Source organism: Liolophura sinensis, chromosome 7, assembly GCF_032854445.1.
Source record: "Liolophura sinensis isolate JHLJ2023 chromosome 7, CUHK_Ljap_v2, whole genome shotgun sequence".
Lineage (NCBI taxonomy): Eukaryota > Metazoa > Mollusca > Polyplacophora > Chitonida > Chitonidae > Liolophura > Liolophura sinensis.
This window is the reverse complement of record NC_088301.1, coordinates 36,641,204-36,663,730: the sequence shown is the minus strand read 5'-3', so window position 1 is coordinate 36,663,730 and position 22,527 is coordinate 36,641,204. Positions and strand designations below refer to the sequence as shown.

Genomic DNA, 22,527 nt, shown 5'->3' with positions numbered 1-22,527 from the left:
CACTTCAGGTTGCCACTCTCAAGCCAATACCAGTGGGGAAACTCGTAAACTCCTTCCCTCCTGTATCAAGAGTCAAAAGCTGTGAACTCGTTTGTTCTTTAGTTTAGTTTGTTATGTCACAGTTATCGGTATGCTTATGCTCATAAAACATACATGTATATGAAGTATACACACACTGGAACATCGCAGGAGAAAACGATGCATTCCACTGTCATTTTGACCATCTGTAGCACGTCCTCTAATCTCCCAATAAAGCAAAACAAAAAGACTATATTATAAATATTTAATGATTAAAATTTTACTAACGTGTCATGACTAGTAAACACATACTGAAGGCAAAAAATTAGAGCAATAAAGTTAAACATATAGGATGGCTAGGCTATAGTTGTCTTTACTATTTTCTCCATTTAATAGTCAGATTTAAGAACTGGAAATAACAGGTAGTGTCTTTAAAATATGAGTAAATTTTATTGCAGATAGAAATAAGTCCAGTGGGCAAGAAATATAAATTTGTCACAGCTCTCAATAAATAATACACGAACAGTACCATAATCTCTATCCATTTGACAAAGGATGATGACGGATAAGAACCACACTTGTCTCTATCCATGCACGTGTAAGTCATTGCCTTGACCACAATTACAGCACCATTTTGGAGTATTATGATCATGTTAATCCTGTTTTTTATTATTTTCTGACTGGAAAAAAATTTAGCCAGAAAGGTATATACCTGAAAATAAATTTTTAAAGGTGATCACGTATAATAACATCACCTTGAAGTACTTCTGGAATAAAACACATCAAATAGGCCTTTTACACCTTCACAAATTTCTCTAGACTACATAAATCAGGTATAATTTCATAAACTCAAATCACCGTTCAAATTTTAATGTGCTTTTGATAAATATACATCACAGAACATTTTTTTTTTTTTAGGTAAGAAAAGATTAGGTACTGTACAGGGAATTTATATTTGTAATGTAAAAGAAAAAAAATTTCCAGCAGCATAATCTAGAAAACACAGGTATTACACTTTATTCATAAAGGCACTGAAAAGATGCTTTTAATAATACAACCCTTACATACTAATATATTATAAAAGCAGTTGGACATTGGAGATCATTTCTAAATACCTTTACAGGTACATTTAAAATAACAAAAACTTAAATTACATGTTGATGTAGCACCAAAGAATAGGTTTTTGTGCACATGTATTGTGCATGGGTAAACTAATATTAAACAAGATAACAAAACATCATTGCAATTGCTTAATAATGGAAGTCCATCTATTACAGAAATTAAACCAATATGCCAGACAGGCTGTAAATTACTTCCATTAGCTTGCTGGTATACATTCCTGTAGTCTTATAATAAACTATGTGACGAGACTATGTTAAAGCTAAGACACACCACAAACCAAACCAAAGAAAACCTATTTTAGTTCACTAAATATATACTTCTATACTCTCAACTAAACCATATATTGTAACAGAATAAACTTTGGCAAGAAATACTTTCCAAAGCATAGGTATTAAACTATGCCATATAAAAACAATAATATCAAAAATACTGCAGATGAACGCACTAGAAAGCGAACAAGAAAATTAATATAAAACACCATAAAAAAAGTAAGTGCACAGCAGATCAGCTGCATTATTGCCAAAGAAAGTCCCAACAATACATTTTCCACTTAGTGTTCTAGAGGCAGTGAAATGAGAAGCGTTGAACATGTGAAGAAAAAAAAAGACAACTGATACTGTAATTGTATTAACAATTTCTTCAACCGTTATTGCATGTTTGCAATAGCTTAGTTCAGTTAAAGACTCTTCTGAGGGCATTAATCTGTGCAGACTGATAGAATTCAGCTCTATGTGAAGCCCTGTAGTTGGCGAACGCAACCTATGTAATTTTGTCTCCAAAATCAAAGTAAAAAGGTGCATAAATCACACTGAAAGTTGCTCTTTCATATGCGACAAGGTTGAGAAGTTTGGATAAAAGTTTATTTTATATCATTATCAAATTTAAATGCTGCACAGAGACTATTAAAGACAAACAACTGGGCAAATGATAAAACTGGCCACAAAAAATGTGCAAGTAACCATTTTGAACCCATGATCAGATAATCAAGAACCAACTGGTCATCTGGGTACAAAACTAGGCAACACCAATTTTACTTTGTGTTTTACAGGCAAGCCAACACTAAAAAAATCAAAAAATCGAATAACCATAAACCTGAAAATCCACCTTTTTATTTTATTTAATCTTGATGTTTTTGTTCAGACAATTTTTTAAGACTTACCGATCCATGCAAATATGTTTTTAACATGAAAAATTTCTATAGAAATGACACTTCCCACATATTAGATGATTTTCAAGTTTTATTTTTATCTTCATAGCCTCCTTGCATTAAGAAAAGATGCCTGTAAAACAAATAAAATTGGTATGGCCTTAGTGATAACCCATGTAAATACAAATGAATATTTTAAACTGTAAATATACTCATGTTAAAGCCCTCATATAAAGTCAAATGGCTTATCTCAACAACGCAGGAGAAATTAAGCCACATTGTCATGATAAATAGCTGCCATACTGCCAATATATCACATGGTTGTTAAAGCCATCTAATAAAACAATGCCTAAGAGCAATAATAATGATTGTCCTGTCGATGTCTCTTGGTGCAGATTCATACTCTTGCCCCTCCAATATATGCTGTTCCAATGCCCTGACCCAGTCTGTAGACTACAACCTGAGTCTCGTACTCTCCCAACTGAACGTCACACTTTGGCGACTTGTCCAGAAGTCGACACAAAGTGTATGCAGCAATCTCAAACTCAGGGCTAGTCCCCAGGAACATGCTGCTCATGGGCTTACCCCTCTCGGGGTCATCTTCCTCCTTCCAGGTAAACTGAAGAGCTATCAACCTTGGTACCTCATCATCACGCAGCTGCAAAGGGAAACCATGCAAGAAATACTGGTAACTGAGTCTGTACATCTATACACTAGATACTGTCTTGTTAAAATGGTTTACTATGTTATGGATAACACATAAACATACCACTTTCCTTTTGAAGTAACAACACTAATGTATGGTCCCAAGCTACTACTGAAGGTAAAAATTTTAAACTATATAAGTATTTCTTTTTGGAATGTATTTTACCCATTAACCCCAGTTTATTTTAGTGTTAAAATTACCCATCATGAACACACCATTTCTTGTCTGAAACCATGGTAATGTTTTGTCCCCAGTTTCTCTTCTAGGTACCATTTCGATCATTGAACATATTTTCTCTTTGAAAGTAACCATCGTATCACCCCCTTCCCCCACCACACACAGAGTTTCTTTTCCTGGATTTAATAAATTCCCACTACATCACAACATACCGTTTCTCTTTGAAAGTAACCATGGTAATCTATTGCACCCAATTTCTCCTGGAGGTAAAACTGGATCCAGTTGTGAAGGCCAACAACTTGGTGACCGCGGCTTTCACCCACAAATACATGCTCAAAGCTGCTAGAATCAAAATCCCTGTAGCAAAGATAACAGATCCAACATTGTTGAGCCCTCTTGATTCCCTGCTTTCAGTCTAATAAATGCTTATTCATAGCTTCGGCCCTTGTACCCCAACTATAGCTCTTGACATTAAATTTAACGTAAAATGACATCCTTCTGTATGGTAACCAATATTTGAAAATGCATTGAAGATGTACAGCTTTCATCTCAATTATTCAAATATTAATCAGTAACCTTAATAATGATATCTGAATAAAAAATTTCAACTAACGGATTACAGATTACTGAGAATCATTACATGTTCTAATACAAAAGGCAACATAACATTCACACAATGCACAATTTGATTTTTTGTCTTCTTCCAAATATTTGGAGCATTTAAAATGTTTTACCTGTCCCCTTTGGTCCTCCTAATCAATCTGAACCACATATCATCAAGAAGCTCTTTGAAGGACTCCAAGTCAGCAGGTGCAACACCTTTCTCAACCAGGTAACTATGGGCCTCTTTCATCACATCTGTCTCCATGATTGCATCAAGGAAGTCCCAGTTCTCCTGCCACTCACCTGGCGTCACTTCCTCTGCCTTCCCCAGCTCACTTTCATAGTTGTCCAAAAGAGCTCTGAAAGCTACAAGGTCAAATATTTGAAAACAGTAGCCTAAACCGTTTTCTGGGTACTTGTAAAATACAGAATTACTGGTATTATATACTTTTCTGTTTGGAACTTTGTTTGCCAAGGGACAGAAGATGCCAGCAGAGCACAATCACTGTCTTTCTCTGATTGATGTTGTGTGTAATTTTCAAACATTCACATTGCTAGGTTTTTCTCAAATCTTTGGAAAGGAGTCCACAGACAAATCAGTAGGTCTGGTTTCAAACATGCAAGCTCATTAACATATGATTAGTGATCTCAAAAAGGGATATTCCAGATTGCATAGCTGTTAAGTGACATCATGCATATCACATTTACCTAATCTGATGGTAACCAGAGAACAAAACTACAAGAAATGTACATACATTCTGCAGCAGACAGTTTTTGTAACATGCTGATTTTAATTTTATTATCATGGTTCGCTTATGTTCGTGTACTGTTTGTTTTTTTTTGGAAATCTGTTGTTTTGCATGTAACAGGCACTTTGTCACATGACCAGAAGGCATCCATATTTGTTTATGAGCGAATGCTGTCGCAAAAGCAGACGTACACTTCAGTGTTTTGAAATGTTGCATGAAACAAACAATGATCATAAAACTAAAAACAGCATTTTACAAATGGTGACAGTTTGGAACAGCTGCAGGCGAGGTTTTATTCATGTCGTCTGTTGGGGAGGACTTCCCAACCTTTTCACTGAAACTAGTACAGTTATGTGACAGGATACTTCATTTGGACGAATCATTCAGACCTGGCAGAGAGAAGGTACTGAAGGGACATCTGGCACAGGCTGTCCTGTGAAAGTTTGGTAACAGAGATTTGACCTCTTAATATGGAGTCTCTCCATCTCAGTTTCTTTGAGCCCCGCAACCAGGTGTTGAAGTGGATAGGCCCAACAGCTCAGTACAGAACAGATCAAAGAGGGTTGCTGGAGTCCAGGAAGTAGCAGAACACATTCCCATGTCAGAGCAACTGAAGTCTCAGTCAGAGATGATTGTGAAGCAACATGATGAACTGCAAGAGCTGATAAAACAGTTTAAGAAGCAATCTTTTGGACGATCATCAGTCAGGAAAGGAGATTGGTGATGCTGGAATTGCGGGTTGCTCGATCATTTCAATGCGAGATGTCCTTGTAGACAGGACCAAAGAAAAAACAATGAGCGTCAAATTACCTTAAAGCGGATTTGTCAGCTCTTGGTTACACCTTGTGGAAAATGGGATTTCTTGTTGTTAGGGACCGTGTCAACACACCCCTTGAATAGAGATGTTCTGGTGTGAAGGTAGCAAACATTTTCAATCACATTGTGAAGACCTTGGGTGTGGAGTTTGGAAGTGATTTTCTCCGGCGGGTTAGCCAGGTCTGGTGAAACAAACTGGTGTAAAGGTTTAGCCATGTTAACGAGACTGTGTATCATAAGGTTGTTGTTGTTGATGATCTTAGACGTGTTCCTATTTTGAACACTCTCATGATCCCTGGGAGATCCATCAGATCCATGTATGGAAGTGTCAAACTACTCAGAAGAACATCAAGTATCAGGGCATGGTTAAATACCATGAACGCTCATGTTCCATTCCAAACTTGAATGAGCATTGGTGTCCTCTTCTCTACAGCAGTGTTGCCAAACATAGATCTTGAGCAAGTCAGTAACTGTGAGGTTATTGCATAGGAGATGAGTGCAGTGAAAATGCATGAAGCTGATCAAATCATGTCAGGGATGGACACTGGAGAAGGGTTTACATAGAAACAGCACCTTGCATTTAATGAACTTCTGGTAAAGCACTCAGGGATCTTCAGTCTGTCAGATTACGACACTGGGCTTTGCGATCATGTCCCTCACCGGATTGTTACCATTGATGATGTTCCTGATAAAGTGCCCTGTCGTTGAGTTCCACAGCATCAGTGGGGAGAAGTGCTGGAGTGTTTGAAGTCGGCGCTTAATAGAGGTATCATTCGAGAATCCACCAGCCCTTGTGCTTCTCCTGTCGTTCCCATTCGAAAATCTGATGGGACTTGGAGGATCTACGTGGACTATCAAGCCTTAAACAGTAAGACAAGCAAAGATGCCTACCCACTAACAAGGCCTTACAAGCCATTGGTACAGGTGGACTCTAGGAGTACCTATGCATGCCATTCGGATTGTGCAAAGCTCAGACTACCTTCATGCGACATATGGATGGTGTGTTTGGCGATCTGAACTTCCAGTCCATACCGATTTACATGGAAGATATCCTGGTGTGGGAGCATGTATGAGGGAACACAAGAATGGCTGAATACAGAACTGACAAAAATTGGAGATAGAAACTTGAAGGTGAAGCCATTCAAATGTCACATGTTCAAGGAGTATCTGCGATACCTAGGCCATGTCATCAGCAAAAAAGGAATTTCTCCTGACCCTGAAAAGGCTTGTGTTGTTCGTGAATGGAAGATCCCAAGGACTGATACTGAAGTACGAAGTTTTCTTGGACTTACTGGTTATTACTGTCAGTTTGGTGCTAACTATGCAAAGATGCAGCCCCATTACATGCACTACTGATCAAGGGTGACAGAGGAAGAAGCAACAGAGGAAGAAGTCAGCTAATCCAATTGTTTTGACCACAGCATGAGATGAAGCTTTTAGGACACTCAAAGACAATCTTTGCTCTGCTTTCCTACTGGGACATGCAGATTTCTCCTTGCCTTTTGTATAAGCAATAGTCATCTAGGACTGGAAGCTGTCTTGTCACAGAAGCAGGGAAACTAGACCGTAGTCTTGTGCCATGCTAGTCAAGGACTCTGAGAAACTGAGTGCAAGATGAACAACTACAGCAGTATGAAATTAGAGCTTTTGGTGTGGGCCATAACAGAAAAGTTCAGAAGGCTGCTAACTGGAGCAAAGTTCTGTGTTTACACATGTAACTTGTTAAGCTACATGTAGACGTCAAAGAAGCTTGGTGCTGTGGAGTCCCAACTTGGTTGGGCTGCTGACTTCGTGCTGTTTGACTTCACAACCAAGTACCGGTCTGGGATATCTAATGGAAATGCTGATGCATTGAGCTACAAGACAAATCATGGACCAGGGCCCATGAATTATCGTGCAGAGGAAATAGGAGTGAACATTTCTCAGGATGAGTCCACTGCACTTTCAAGGCATATCAGGAAGATGTTCAATGAGACCTGTTCTCGGGTATGGGTGAATAAGATCCAGACAAGCTCCACGAAGACTGCTCTATCAGCAACACCCATTTTTCCTTCCTTATCTCAAGAGGAGTTTGTAAAGCTTCAGCTGGCAGACGAGCACATTAACAGGCTATGGACTTTCTGGGACCAAAAACATTGACCAATGGCTAGACAGTGAAGGACAGAATCTAATGAAGTCTGCAAGTTGCTCTGGTTCTGGGATAAAATTATTGACAACGAAGGCATCGTTGAACATGTAAAAAAGACGGAACAGTTGTTGTTACCCAATGGTCTACAGAGTCGACTGTTGCAGGCTATACATGTCAATTCGGGTCACCATGGTCCTTAAAGAACATTTGAATTGGCAAAATCCAGATGTTACAAGTCAGGGATGCACAAAGACACTGAAAGGTATTGTCATTCATGTATTAGATGCATTACAGTAAAAGTCAGAAAACTGGTGCACACCTGTGTCTCATTTCCCTGCTGTGAGCATGTGCACTACAGGTTTCCTTTGTTATGTACACAACATGTGCTAGCTAGCGGCATTCGTCAGTTATGTATTGTGCTCTTGGTGAGCTTGCGGTAAGCAGAGAAAAGTGACAATCAATTTGAACAGAATTTAAATTTCACTAGTCAACAGCTTTCCATGAAATGGTCATTGTTGACTTTCCCTCGCGTTGTATTATTTCACCCTGTGGACGAAACCATTTTATCTGACAGAGATGGTGAGGGCTTCAGTCAGTTGGATATTACACACACTACAAGTAGCTGCCTGTAAAAGAAATTATTAACCATTAAAAGAAAATAACACTTGTGAGGCAGATGCTCAGTCTTGTCTACATGTATCTCAGTGTACAATACAGAAACATGTCTACAATTCATCCTTCCTATAAACTGTCCAACATTTTTATCAATTCAAGGAATATGTGAACTTCATACTTTTATATGTTGGTCTCTCAAACACACAGTCATCAACCCACTCAAACAGAGTATGTCGGGCCCAATCTCTGCCCACTGAACGGGTGCTTGTAACATAACCTAAAAAAAAGAGAAAGAATCAGTATAATCAATGATTATCCAAAGAATCTATGCAATGCTTTCTTTCTCACACTACATACAGTTACTTGTAACTTTGTACAAATTACTGTATCATTTAAGGAAAAAGTTAGATAAGCTAACTGATTACCTGATCTTGCATGAAGATGAATGTTTCGGGAGTTCATAATGGTCACTAGGTAATTGTTTTAGAGTTCTTTTTTTTTTTAAATTCAATCCCTGATAACTGTGGATTACAGCCAGCTGGACTTACATTGGTGACGTAGCCAAACCACATCACTTCGTTCAATTTGAATTAGAATGATCAGAGGGCTCATTTGCGTCTGCAGGTTACTCACTTTTGCATTTTGTTCTTTACTTACAAAATGCAAACAGATACAGTAAACATTAAATTGTTAACTGATGCATTTAAAACCATGAATCCATCTCTTTTTCTCTAGATGTAGAGGTTTGCCTGGACTTTCAGGTATTCTTTAACAAGCATTATTCCTGAACTTGTTTAACCACTGGTACAAGCTGGCCTTCTTTTTGCAGTTATGGAGTGTGTGACAAGATATGGAGTGTGTTATGCCACAGCTTTCTAATACACAGCTTACTGATTACCAAGATATCTACCTTGAAGGTCTATCTTATAGTCTTCTCCAGGTGTACATTTGTTGGTGTCCAGTTCCCAAAGCCTGGTCAGAATCTCAGACAATTCTGAGTCAGGGTCAAACCTATAGAACGTAAAAGATCTGACATGATGCACATAGGATATATTACATCTATGTATTGATCTGCTTCTCCAGATAAACCAGACCTAAAATAGGTTTTATCAAACATCACGTCCCGTTCAATCAAAAATTACTTGCATTTTAATCCTTCCTGCTGAATACAAAATAGTTTATGTAGCCTTACATGAATAAACCACATCTTGCCTCTTCAACATTAAGAATTCCCATTTCTTCACAACATGTAAAGACTACTCAGTACTGCATAGAATTGTGCAACAGATTTCAGCTGCTCACCACAGAAAATCACAACATAGCTTCTCAGTGGCTTAGAAATTTAAAATGTCCTGTTAATTTTGTGTGAAATGGTTTCCTTAAAGCAAATTAAAGCCTCTTAGGGAATCTGGAACTTGAGGTTGCTATTACATGGGCTAAGCAGTGGGCTATGGCAGATAAAAGTTGTGGACTTTGGTGATGAAGGCTCAAGTGATAGGCCTAAATACAGTTTTCTTCCACTGCTTAAACTGTTGATACAGTAGGCCTACTACATTATTTACAGGAACTCCAGCGACCCTGTTTAAATAGCCTAGCTGCGGATGCATGGCTGGGGTATTCCTGGTTCTGGTTATAGCCTTCTGAGGGGTTGTGCTGGTGTTTTTGACACCTAGGCCTATTAAATGTTTACAAAATAGGATTGTTATACACCTAGATTTATGCTCAATTCTGAAACAAATGATAATAATTCTAAGCACCACTGAGGCTGGTCTAGGCATTCGACTGTCACTGGATTTTATGCCTCACTTTTGTACTGGTGGCTTGTAAGAGAAAAGCAGTGCTAACCTAGTTATCGCAGACGTCAGAGAAAGCACCTCATCTTGAATACAAAGTTTCAATAATTTTAGTGTATGTTATAAAAGAAAACAAAAATAACATCCCTTGTATGCAAGAAAGACAAAGGAGCAAAATTTAAAATCTTCAATTGAACAAATTCTGAGAAAAAATTTATATCATAAGATTTAATTAATTTTAAGAGTTGTCCAGTGAAATGCAGTCTTTTCATTTCAATAAACCTTTGTCATCCCAAATGAACTCTTTACCAACTCTCATATTTATTATTTAGAAACTGCTGACTAAACACTAAAATGAACCACCAAAAAAATGTATTCAGGGAGATGAATGCAGTTTGGGCTGTGATAGTATTCTACTGTCTGACATAATTTGTGATATCGTCGTTGAATATTACACAGATTGTGAATCAACTGACTTTACGTCAGTGATGGTCTGTAAATGATACAGATCTGTTTCACAACACTTTGTGAAATGGCTCTTTGGCTACACATAACTAAATCACATATGATCTCAAAATCATGCCTTTTGGAGTTGTTCTGTATTATCATATGTCACTTCACATCTTAGGCTGCACAATCTGACCGCAACATTTTTGATTGGATAAAATTCTCACGATGGCCGCCCTGACTCACACCAGCCATTTGTGCAGTACTGTCATTTTATTTTACATGTTACTCGGTGAAATCTTATTAAAACAATGATGCATGATACTTTTTAGAAAGCTTGAGTGTCCTGCTTTCGATTAAAAGATGTTTTAGCCAGGTGCTGTTGTAATCCTTGTAGGCCTACAAATTCAATGAACAGTGTAATAAGCACACACTTGCTCAAATTAATAAACGAAGTCCCGTATCTACATCAATTTACATTTTAAGAACTGTCAGTGCTCTCATACACACCACTGTAGTTCAACTGAATTAAACGTTGAGGTCTACTTTCAACAATTTCTGATATTTACCTGCCTCAATATCAGAAATTGTTGAAAATAGACCTCACCATTTAATTTAACTGAACTACTGCAGGCCATCATGGGCGTAACAAAACCAAAGCTCCCTGAAAGATTCTTGAAGTTTGAATTCGGGTTTTAACGAACAACTAATAAAATACTAAGACAGGACTGAAATATGAATGCGACAGATCTTCTATTTCTGACTTAAATTTAGCTGACTTAACGACATAAACCTTGCAACGTAAGGATGTAAATGGACAACAAATTATTACCCTTGGCCGCCCTTATATGCCATTGGAATGATAATAACCGCAGCAAATCACTCACTGGCACCGTCACACTCAGCTGTGGTAGATAGGGAGTTGCCCGGCGAGAAACCAAGTTCCCTAAAGTTAATATGCAACACGTATTTCTGTTGGATAACGCCAACCAACCACAGCTCGTTTAGTTTCTGTTCATCTTGCGTTGAAATAGTAACCACCAAATAGTCCCATTTTCATGCCATTTGTTCGACATATTATCTTTCCATACTCACACGATCTGATTAGTTGTAAATATATATATGTATATATATATTGAGAAAACAAGCAAAAATTCATCAGTTATTTCAAAAGCAATGTACCAGTCTACAACTGCGCGGTAAACGTACCAGTTAAATGTGCAAGGTGCCTGTTGGCCTGTTGTGGCGAGTTTGACGGAGCGACTGGAATATGAAGTGATATATTTTATTGTTATTCTTACATTCTTATACTATATTAAGCTGATTTTGTGTAAGACAAGTAAGATAGGATTTAATTTCTCCAAGTTACTTTTAAGTTTTATGTGTATGAAAAACATTCACATCAGAACAAGTCGAAAAACCGATAGGCTTGTAAATTCTGTTAACCCGACTCTTGATAAAGACATATGAACTGTAGGTCTATTTAATTTATAGTGTATAATGAAATTAAGGCAAAACTTAAATCTTAAACTGAGAAAAGTGTTAATTCAGTTACATTAAACATCGATTCAGGCAATATTTGACGATCTGATAGTTGACAGCCATATCAGCATTTACTGAAGGAACTTTGATGTGGTTATCAGCTATCAGATCATCAGATATCACCTCAATCAGCGATTACTTTAATTTTAAAACAGTAGGCCTGTATGTATGTGGAAGTGTATGGTTGTGTATTATTTGCAGAATGGGAGAATCAAATACAGAAGAATCTTTGCTCAAGGCCATTCGATGTAATGATATAAAGATGGTAATAAACTTAATATTGCAAAAGGGTTATCAACCACATCTTTGGTCTTTGACTCCTGACCCTGTGAATTTAGCTGTGCAGGGAGGTCAATCGGACATTCTGAGGGTTCTCCTTGAGCATGGATTCAACCCAACATGTCCTTACCCTGGTGATCTTCCCTGGCAACGGTCTCCCATACACCTCGCCTCCTGTAGCAGAGATATGGAATGTCTGAGGATTCTCCTTGAGGCTGGGGTTGGCGTGGATGACCGTGACGGGGAGCAGAGAACACCCCTCCACTGGGCATCAGCTTGTGGGCACTTGACAATGGCCAAGTTTCTAATAGAGGCAGGAAGCAGTGTCAATGTAATACAAAGTGATGGATTCTCTCCATTACATGTAGCCACCTGTCTAGGGTATGACCAGCTGTGTAAGTTACTCATAGACAATGGGGCAAACATCAACATCGAAGATAAAGATGGATGGACCGCTCTGCACTCAGCCGTGTGCTATGGCCACCACTGTATCGTAACCTATCTTCTACAAGGTGGGGCTTTAGTTGACCAGGCTACCATTCACATGGAAAGAGCTGTTCACATTGCTGCGAGCTGCGGGCATATCGGCATTGTACAAGAATTACTTAACTTTGGAGCTGACATTAACTGTCGAAATATCAACGGATATACAGCTTTCCACCTGACAGTGTTTCATAATAAATATGAAGTGGCAAAATGCCTGGCAAGTGCTAATGCTGATGTTAACACAGTTTCAGATGATGGTAGCTCTCCTTTCTTCATGGCTGTGATGAGAGCCCAAGAAGACTTTCTTACACTGATATTATCTATTGGCGTGGACCTGAGGAATCACAAGTGGCTCAGAAGCAGAATTTTCCCTGCTGTTCTGAAGGCAAATCAACGTTTGTGCCAGTGGCTGATCAACTTCTCAAGCAATCCCCAAACATTGAAACACCTCTGTGGACTTGCTGTTCGCAAAATAATGGGTCAGAATTTTCTGCCTAGAATTCACTTGTTTGAAATACCAGACATTCTCAAAGAATATACAGCTCTTCCATTAATATAATGTTTTTTGCTGTAAAGCAGTCTTGAAGTCTTTTTTTTTGTTCTTTAGTGCTGAAAGTTGTCAAACTGTTATCATGAAAAGCCCAATTCTTCCACAACTGCTGGGCCCTTAGTGACAGTAAGCACTCAACCACACTCTTGTGATTGTTCACAGTCAAACGTTTATAAGACCACTGGTTTTCCTCCAGTATGGCATGCATGCATGTGGAAAAGTGTGTCAGTGGAAAAGGATCAGTTGTTTATCCTGGGCACTAAAATTTCCTCCACCCATAAAACTGATCTCCATCATAATGGTACAACATTCTTGAGTATATATATCTTAATGGTATACTTCAACAGCTAGGACGCCTCAGGTGCAAGGTGAATCCTGCTGTAAATCGCTTTAATCTTCCTGCTCTTGCTGTTCAAGTGACATTGGTGACAGTAAGTCATTGACAAAGCTTCTCGGGCTGTTTGCTCAGTCCAGTTATCTTGTCTTCCACGAATATGGTTTACATTGAAAGGTTTGTCAACCATATGCTAAAGGTCAGTTGTTTATACCAGATACATGTATTTAACAATTAATATTTAATTTTTTAATGAAGTTTTGATATAATGATTTAGGTGATTGATATTTTATGCCCTACTCAAGAAAATTTCACTTATAAATACAATGTATATGGTGGCCAGCATTATGGTGGGAGGGGAAACATGTGGGAACCCATGATCATCCGCAGGTTGCTAGAGTACCTTCCCACTTACAAGCAGAGAGAAAGCATGAGGTGAACTTGAATTGGTCCAGTGGTTGAATTGGTGAGACGCTCCTTGATGATTGTGCCGTGCTAACATGCTAACCACTAGCCGGAATGTGCTGATAATACAGCTTTGAAGATCCTAATGTCCAAGTGATTTGGACCATAAATTCCATGAATGATGTCCATTTTGACATTTTTGTTTTATATAAATAGCTACATATTTTTGAATTAAGTTAACATGTAAAGAAAATTTTATCTGAAGCTTGTACTGATTCTGTGACACACATACAGTCCAGAGAAACAAACTTTTGCTTTTCATTCAATGTTGCTCATAGCAGATTAATCCATATATATTCACATACATTAGAACATTAAAAGAATACATCTTTCATAATTTTTATTCTTATATTCTGCAAACCAGGATAAAACTCACATCACATCCATGGGAAATTTGTCAAATCAAAAAGTGACGCCATAAATCTGTGATCTGGCGACTGGTAACACCATATTTATTAAGGTTGTTTGAAATACTGAAAGCCCAAACCATTGTGGTGTTTATAAGAGCATTCATAATTACCATGGCTGATGATTGATAAATGATTTTCTGGCATTTATTTCTATTTACATGAAAATGTGAAGAAAGTCATAACTTCCTATCGTAGGTACCTGATTTTTGATACTGTAACACGATTACGAAAAGTAACTTTAGTCTAATTCTGGCGGTTTTTGTGTTGGAGAAAATATGACATACAACAGAGTCCACAAGCTTGTGCGAGCTAAGGGTCACCATATGTTGCCAGCCTACTTCTATTGCATTTTTCCACATTTAACAAAGCTCCTCTCATGAAGAGTGTATGTGACCTACACTAAGGCTACAATAAAGTTATATCTACAGGTAAACTTATTAAAGTCAATAGGTTATATTCACATCAGAGATAGGGGAATTGATAAAGGATAGATTAACTTTAATGTTGCACATACATTAGCCATTTACATAACTGTATAACAAGTAGTTCTCATTAAAGTGAAATACTGTCATGTTTCTTCAGTAGTGATGCAAACGTGGCTCTTCATTAAAATCTGCTTCTCTGGGTCTGACTATGATAATGAAACATTTGTCTGGTGTTGAAGAAGCAAAACGCAGTGAAAAGCATGACATGAAAGAGGTTATTTACAACTAAGATAATTATACAGATAGCCTTGAAAGCGACTCAAAGGCTGTAAATACATGTAGATGTACATTATATTTTCATATGAAAGAGCAATGTTATCCACAGCCCTCTGTGTAAACACATACACATTAGTCTACATCCAGAATATTCAAATTTGGAAATGTATCAATCACATTTACTACAAAATAACACTTTCTAAATCAAAGACCATGTCACTAATATTTCAACTTGAAGCAAAATTCTTAACTAAATGTATTTGTGGAGTCAGTTAACAATACTGTTATTCTGGTGTGCGTTGTAAGTAAATGTTTAAATCTTCTGCATTCCTGAATTATATATACTGGTACATGTACAGCAACCTTGTAATACAATCCTTACTACCTATGATAAATATCACCTCTTGGGGTTCAGTTTTTTATTCAATGTGCTCACCAAGACTTTGGATCCCACTCGGCCTTCTGGCAAATGTGTGTGGAACAATTTGATTTTTGTCACATACTTGTGTTTTGATAAAAATCCCTGAATGTCCGGTATCAAACCATCAAAATAAACAAAATGGGTAGGAAGAGAAGAATTTCCCATGTCATATTCCATAGTCAACCATTTTTCTGGATCTGTGAAGAAAATATCTGCCTCATCTGTGTAATTTTCCATGCGTCCAAAGTTTGGTTCACACGTCAAAAACCTCATTGTTTGGTTTAAATGAAGATAGCTGGAACAAAACATTGATAAGCATTTTAAAGAATGTATTATATGCTGACAACAGAATTGTTATACTAGGACCTTCACCAATATCACAAAATAACAATAAATTAACATCCTGTCATTTATTTTTTATACATGCAATACCTTAGAGATATGAAGGATGACTATTCCAGGGAATGGAATCATGAATGTAACATCTATACACAGCTTTTATCAATAGACTTACTGAATGGTGCAATTCAAGACTTGGACTGAAGTCATGTAAACTAAAGCTGTTTAACGGAAGCTACGTGTTGGCTAAACAGGAAAGGAAATATTTTCACAAACTGCACTACTTCTGTGAATGCTTACCTGTAATATGGAGTTGAATGGCACGGCATTAGAAACATAACATTTATGTCTTGTGCCTCCCCCTGTTGGTAGAGGTACCTCATGACTTCAATGGTGCCCCGCTGATGGATGAGACTAAAGTAAAGTACTATTGGTATATTCGTAACAGCCAGAAATATTGTCAGCAATTTAGCTTTCATAAGACTGAATTTGTGCTTCTGTTGTTGTTGTAACTCAATAGGTAGAGGCTTAGCTTCAACAGGCATTGTTGGTGGACTGTCCTCTGCATCTGAATACTTATTATTGGCACTATCGCTCTGATCTTCTGAGCTTAACTTGGCTTGCTGCTGTTTTAATTTCTTTCTGTGAATTCTTGGTAATGTGCAGAGAGATTGGCAGTATACTCCACAGTAGTACATTGCCATTGGTACCAATGAATACAAGAACCTAAATTCTTTGTGGCCCAGAAAGCTGAAAAAGGAAAAAAGACATGACACAGCATGTATAGGCATATTTGACAATAAATTGTTAGTAGACACGGAACAAGAGCCAAGTATCACAGCAAGTGCCAGCTCAACAGTTGTTGTTTACAAATCATTTACTATATTTAATCTAGATGTTATCCCAAAAAAGTACATTTTTAAAAGCAAATATGTTACAAAATATTACTTCTGGTTGTAAAATTTACATACACATTTCCCCTCTAGTATATCACCTTACCTTCCAAAAAAAACCCTCAAAGCAAATATCAACAGAACTCTCATAATCTAAAGCATCAAATTTTAGGTCATCTACATACATTTACATAGAGAGGCTGGGTAGTGGCTATATGGTTAAGAATCATGCACGTTTTTTAATTGCTGGGACATGATTGGTTCAGTCACTGGTGGGCTGCTATTATAGAGATGCTTTATACATGTAATTGATCTAATATACATCTAAATGGGGTTCACTTGTCTTTCACCACACATGTACTAATCAAGGTCATTCTGTGGGTAAAGATGTGTGCATGACATATCATCACTTCTATGCCAAAGCACAGTGGTTTATTCTGGGCACTGTTTTTGATTTAAAACAGCACTACATGTGGCTTTCTTGACAGGACTAACACACATAGGGAAATAAATTGCTGCTGACATATTCCAGTACTAATAATACACTTAGCTGTTCTGTTATCATTTTGGTCCGCTATTGACCTTTAATCATATTCTCACCTGTATATAAATATAATCCAGAGAATGACCCAGAGCAGCACCTTGTTTCGTGCCCACCAGACCCCAAGGGTAAACGGCAGTAAATGGGTGGTAAGCAGGATAGGCACACCCTGGGTGAGATACCAGTGCCAGGGGTGGGATCCATAGAAGGTTCCCATACCAGATAACACATTGAATTCCATGAAGTTATACTGAACATTCACCCAATGTCCATAACACAGACGATCCAGAAGAGCTGAGCTGGCCAGGGCCACAGATCTGTAAACACAAGTGAGATGGCAACTCATTATGTATAAGATAAACAATGCTAAGACATAGCTCTTTACATTGAAAGCTTAGAATAAAAATGTATGAAACACAATTTCAGGCTGGAAACACATTTTCAACAAAATAAATTAGGTGGAAAATATTTGCATTCCACTATTCCTGAAATATGCAGTCTAGTGCAACTGTTTTTACTTTGAAATATACTTTGACTTTTAAGTTGGTAGGTTTCCAGCAAAAACGGGTACAAGTAGTTTACTGACCTATGAATGCTCTCTTCATAAATACTAGCTTTAAATTTTTTTCACATTTGAACAAGGTGTTAGAAGATCCCAAAACACTACAAACACTTACGAAGAAAACAGAAAGCTTTGTGATGCGTTCTTTCTTTGAATTTACAATTCAGGCAATCTTAATGTTTGGGAAAAGTCACATGTACAACATCCAGGTCTCCGTCTCATGAATATGCCCTGGCAGAGCACCTGGGCAATACATGCAAGAAACTTAACATTACTATCATGGCCTTATTCTTAACTACCCCACAATCCGCTCAGAATCCATATTTGCTTTCTTTTCTTCTTTAAAAACAGGCTTACAACAAAGTCTATACCATCTAACATAAAAGAACCAGTAACTTGATTTAAAACAACATGTTAAAAATAACTCCTACATACCCCACAAGCACATAAACCCTGAGTTGTCGCAACAGATTCTGTTTCTGTTGCTGCAAATGCCAGGAGCAGAGCAGAATCCAAACAACAGCTGCTGTAGGACGGATGAGAACAGACAAAGCTGCCAGTGCCAAAAACTTCCATGAACCAAGCCTGCACAAAAAAAAATACCTTCACTAATAAATTGAAATTTTTCCATAACCCTAGTGAGGATTGTGAAAATCTGACCAAAAAAGGATATTTCATGAACATAATCTAAACCTTGCAAAATCTTAAAAGGCAGAAAATGCACACTTGCAACAGAAACTGAGTTCCAGTTTTATTTTTTCTTTCACTGAAGCTTTACAGGGCAGTTAGTTTTACAATAATACAACAAAATTTATATCAAAAGTTTTCTGACAATGGTGTTCCAATAAAATTTCATACTCGAGATTTCGTCAGAGTTTGCTTTTGAAGTTTTTGAAGTTTTGAAGAAAAGTATTATTAGTTTCATAAAAGTCAACACATTCAGGGCTATTTGTTCCTGTTATTTCATACCTAGGTTTTCCTGGCCAGGGGTAGTAGTACAATGCCATGACAGTGAGGACAGACTCCAAGGAGTTGCTGAGGGTCCGTGTGCTCATGTAGAGGGTCACCCAGGATAGGATCTGACACAGGAGTGCCCACTGGGCAGTGGGACGGTCACTTAACCGCCTTGATAGTTTGTACAAAAACAGGTCACCACAGGCAGCCCAAAACCCCTGAACAATTCGAGGCATCTTTATCTGAGAAATAGATATAGAATGGTTGCTGCTCTTGAATTCTTTCTTTCTTTTATTTCTTTCAAGTTCCAGCAGTTAGCAAGGCACGGAAAAGCAAACACTAATTACACTACATGTTGGGTAAGACAGAGTCACATCAAGAATGTGAATATCATCGATGAAAATGACAGAATTAGCATGAATCACAAAGAAAGGAAACAATTAATTTATTTGTTTTCAGATCACACAAGATTACATAGGTCTTTGCACGGATATATATTAAAATTTTTACGTTTCTGTCTTCATATGTAACAGTGTGGTTACAAATGTGGTGAAAGAATCTCACATGCAGAAATGTATTAGCTGCATGATTTTCACTTGTCTTACCAGCATGAGTCTATTGTCCAAACCAAACACTGCCAAGATCTTGAAGAAAATAGCAAACATGCTTGGATAAAGGTAGCCACGTAAACCATAGCGCCACTCCCAAGTTAGGTAACCATACCTACAGTAAATGAATTATTTATTATTTGATTAGTGTTTTACACCTTACTCAAGAATATTTCATTTATAGGACGGTGGCAAACGTTATGGAAGAAGGGAACTGGTCTGGGTGAATCCTGGGTTATTGTGCTGAACTAGAACACTAACCACTAGGCCATGGAGGCACCCCACCCCAATGGCAATTAGAAACAATTTAATTAAATCAGAGCAAATTGTTACTCCTGTGCTGTGATTCATTTATGACCTTGTAGACAAACACTAAATTGTCTTTTTTGAGGTAACACATTCAATATCTCTGCCTTGAAACTTAAGTTTACTACATATACATGTAGTGTCACGCTTCTTGGAATAAGAGGTGTGATAAAAATACTGCCTCACCCAAACACCATTTTGTGAGCTACTTCTTGTGACTGCCAGAACTCATCAGGGACAAAGTAGGTCTGTACGAGTAAAGCATTGACAGTTCTGAACGCAAAAAGACCAAGGAATAACTGCTGATCAGAAGACATGATTTGCTTCATTGGTGACGGACCCAAAACTTCCTCATTAAACATGTAGCTTCCTTCATCTTCTAAGGAAGAAGCTACAAGTGGGGCTGATGGGCACTTCTCTCGGGCTTTGCTGATCTCCTCTACAGTCGGCTTGTTCTTTCTGCGGCGAATTGTGTTGGAGCCCTTGTTCTCCTTACCCATTGCTATTTATAATCTGTCCCAACAACAGAACAGAAATCATAAACAATAACTGAGATTAGACAAAAATGTCACGAAAGAAGCCAATGCACCGTTTAATCAACTTTTATTACTGCTCTAACATTCAAAGACTGAGTTACATACTAAAACAATGAGCATACATAAATGGCCTCATTGTCACATTTGTTAAGAGATGCGGCAGCTACAAACCACTAAGATTAGGATATCACAACCTACTGTCAAATTCTGATGGATGACAACGAACAGGTCTTTCAGCTCAGGCTGCTTTCATCCGAACAGACAACAATAACAAATAAATTACATTCCTGTTTAAAGTACAGCCATGAATGATTTCATTGGCTGGCCTGTATTATTTCTCCTTTATGTCTGACAGCTTAATGAATTTGTGCATACTTTATCGGTAGTCCTACACACGCACTGGTACTGATAACATTTGCACATGTAGCACGCGTGTACAGTTATGATACTGATTTCAACACATCTGTTTTACCATGAAATATATTTTACGTAGGGTGCCTAAATAGGAAATATTAAAATCAGTGAAAATAATTTTTTTAGCTAAGCAACACTCGGATTTTTCGCTGCCGAAAGAGATATATGTACGTATACCTGGAAGATATTAGGTCTCGTCAAGTCGCTCTAAAGTATTCAGGGAGGAACACAAATGAGACTTGAGAGAGCAAGTTCCGAACACCAGCTAGACTATTTCAACTGTACTGAGTGTAGATCTTTGTTTTATTATTATTTTTTTTTTGATTCCAGGTAATATGACTCAACTACAGGAACGTTTTGGTTTTACCAAAGTAATGTAAAGTATGGTAACCTACCGTGATTGACCGGTGCTCTGTTTCCTGACATGTCTGAATCTGCTGGGTGAAATTAATTTCTTCCCGATATAAATAATAGACAGATATTGATTGCAAAGAAAATAAGCTATTCCTGTATTCATTGCTGCAACAACAACATGTAGTGGCGCGTGCAACGCTCGCCTCTACAAATGCGCATCAGGGGGGATAACACTGTAAACCATTCCTCTCCATTTCTCTCAACAAAAATAAGTAAATAATTAAAAGAATTAAACAGAATGTATAGATAACTAAGTATTATATTCATCATCAGCGTTGTCGCCATAAAAACACTGGCCATTGTCACATCACTGCTGGTTAAAGTGTGGAGGTAAAAATAGATGTATACCTTGACTTCTGATGCTATCTGCTGCTGAAGTCTATCTACGCATCTCTTAAAGTGGACAGAAAAAGAAAAGTTTACTTATTTACTTCTTGATTAGTGCTGAGCTCAAGAAAATTTCCCTTAAAAGACAGCTGTTTGATTTATGGACGAAGAAACCTAAAGAAACAACAGCATCTCTCACCCAGATACATTTATCTGCTTATTTGATTGGAGTTTTACACTATACCAATACTGAAAAATATTTCACTTATATGTCAGTGGCCAGTGTTATTGTGGAAGAAAACCAAACAAAACCCGGAGGAAAACCTGTGGCCATCTGCTGGTTGCTGGCAGGCCTTCCCATGTTTGACCAGAGAGGAAGCATAGCTCATAACAAGGGCACTGGTGAAAGGCACCTGGGTTATTGTTCTGCATCAGCATGCTAACCACTAGGCCACCGAGGACCACACCCACATACAAGTCAGACATTTAGCAGCAGCTAAGCTACTGACTCATGATCACAATGGTCCAGAACAAACTTGTGTTCATCTAGTATTTCCAAGGCTGTCAGTGCAATTCTTCAGGACTTTGAATATAAAGCCTTCTTAGACTTAAATTTCAAACATTGGTATAATTCCAGAACTTTTACTCAAACTTAAATACCGTTTGTTGATTTTGTCATGAAGCACTAAGACAACACTCAGTATTAAAGTAGAAAATTCCTAAGATAAATCACAATGTCAGCACAGAAAAGCATTTTGATGTTAAGACTAAGTTTGACTTTAGTCTAAATCAGCTTCAAAGATCCTGGGGACAGAAGATCATGACAGGCATCTTATTCACAAAATTGGTTCATACTAATGATATGCAAAGAAAACAAGACTGGAATGAAAATAATGAAAAAAATAATAAAAAAAAAGAAAAGAAAAAAATTCAATCAACAGATTAAATACCAAAATGATAAATTAATACTACCTAGGAATACTACTTAATACTACGTAACAAATAATATTTGTTGATTTGTTGACTAATATTCCTACTTTCAAATGACAGATATGAACTATTACACCTGGAATAGGTGTAGAAACATAAAGCTCACAACATAGTTTGGTAAAATATTTGCTGTA

General features: G+C 37.6%; 3 protein-coding genes across 3 annotated transcripts; 1 reads left to right on the top strand and 2 right to left on the bottom strand.

Moving 5' to 3' along the window:
* Positions 1–47: 47 nt before the first annotated feature.
* Positions 48–10,576, bottom strand: LOC135470885 (uridylate-specific endoribonuclease B-like). Its single transcript, XM_064749935.1, has 6 exons — positions 10,568–10,576; positions 8,992–9,175; positions 8,260–8,358; positions 3,905–4,139; positions 3,383–3,527; positions 48–2,945 (listed from the first exon to the last, which is right to left on the bottom strand). The coding sequence occupies exons 1-6, from the start codon at positions 10,574–10,576 to the stop codon at positions 2,685–2,687; spliced, it is 933 nt and encodes a 310-aa protein (XP_064606005.1). The 3' UTR covers positions 48–2,684.
* A 1,016-nt stretch (positions 10,577–11,592) lies between these two features.
* On the top strand, positions 11,593–13,187 carry LOC135470884 (serine/threonine-protein phosphatase 6 regulatory ankyrin repeat subunit B-like). The gene is made up of 2 exons (XM_064749934.1): positions 11,593–11,596; positions 12,065–13,187. Exon 2 carries the CDS (start codon positions 12,066–12,068, stop codon positions 13,185–13,187), a length of 1,122 nt encoding a protein of 373 aa, XP_064606004.1. The 5' UTR covers positions 11,593–11,596; position 12,065.
* A 1,121-nt stretch (positions 13,188–14,308) lies between these two features.
* On the bottom strand, positions 14,309–21,182 carry LOC135471368 (GPI mannosyltransferase 3-like). Its single transcript, XM_064750578.1, has 8 exons — positions 21,058–21,182; positions 19,899–20,225; positions 19,404–19,521; positions 18,814–19,040; positions 18,280–18,429; positions 17,342–17,599; positions 16,149–16,598; positions 14,309–15,804 (listed from the first exon to the last, which is right to left on the bottom strand). The coding sequence occupies exons 2-8, from the start codon at positions 20,210–20,212 to the stop codon at positions 15,486–15,488; spliced, it is 1,836 nt and encodes a 611-aa protein (XP_064606648.1). The 5' UTR covers positions 20,213–20,225; positions 21,058–21,182; the 3' UTR covers positions 14,309–15,485.
* Between the last annotated feature and the right edge of the window lie 1,345 nt (positions 21,183–22,527).

Coding starts and splice junctions, on each gene's coding strand:
- LOC135470885 (XM_064749935.1), bottom strand. Junction 4,140..8,259: donor TGAGAGACCAACATATAAAA/GTATGAAGTTCA, acceptor TTGACCTTGTAG/CTTTCAGAGCTCTTTTGGAC. Junction 2,946..3,382: donor GTTACTTTCAAAGAGAAACG/GTATGTTGTGAT, acceptor TTCCCTTTGCAG/CTGCGTGATGATGAGGTACC.
- LOC135470884 (XM_064749934.1), top strand. CDS start 12,066: ATGGGAGAATCAAATACAGAAGAATCTTTGCTCAAGGCCATTCGATGT.
- LOC135471368 (XM_064750578.1), bottom strand. CDS start 20,212: ATGGGTAAGGAGAACAAGGGCTCCAACACAATTCGCCGCAGAAAGAAC. Junction 19,041..19,403: donor TGGACAATAGACTCATGCTG/GTAAGACAAGTG, acceptor TCTATTTCTCAG/ATAAAGATGCCTCGAATTGT. Junction 18,430..18,813: donor CCCTGGCCAGGAAAACCTAG/GTATGAAATAAC, acceptor TTTTTTGTGCAG/GCTTGGTTCATGGAAGTTTT.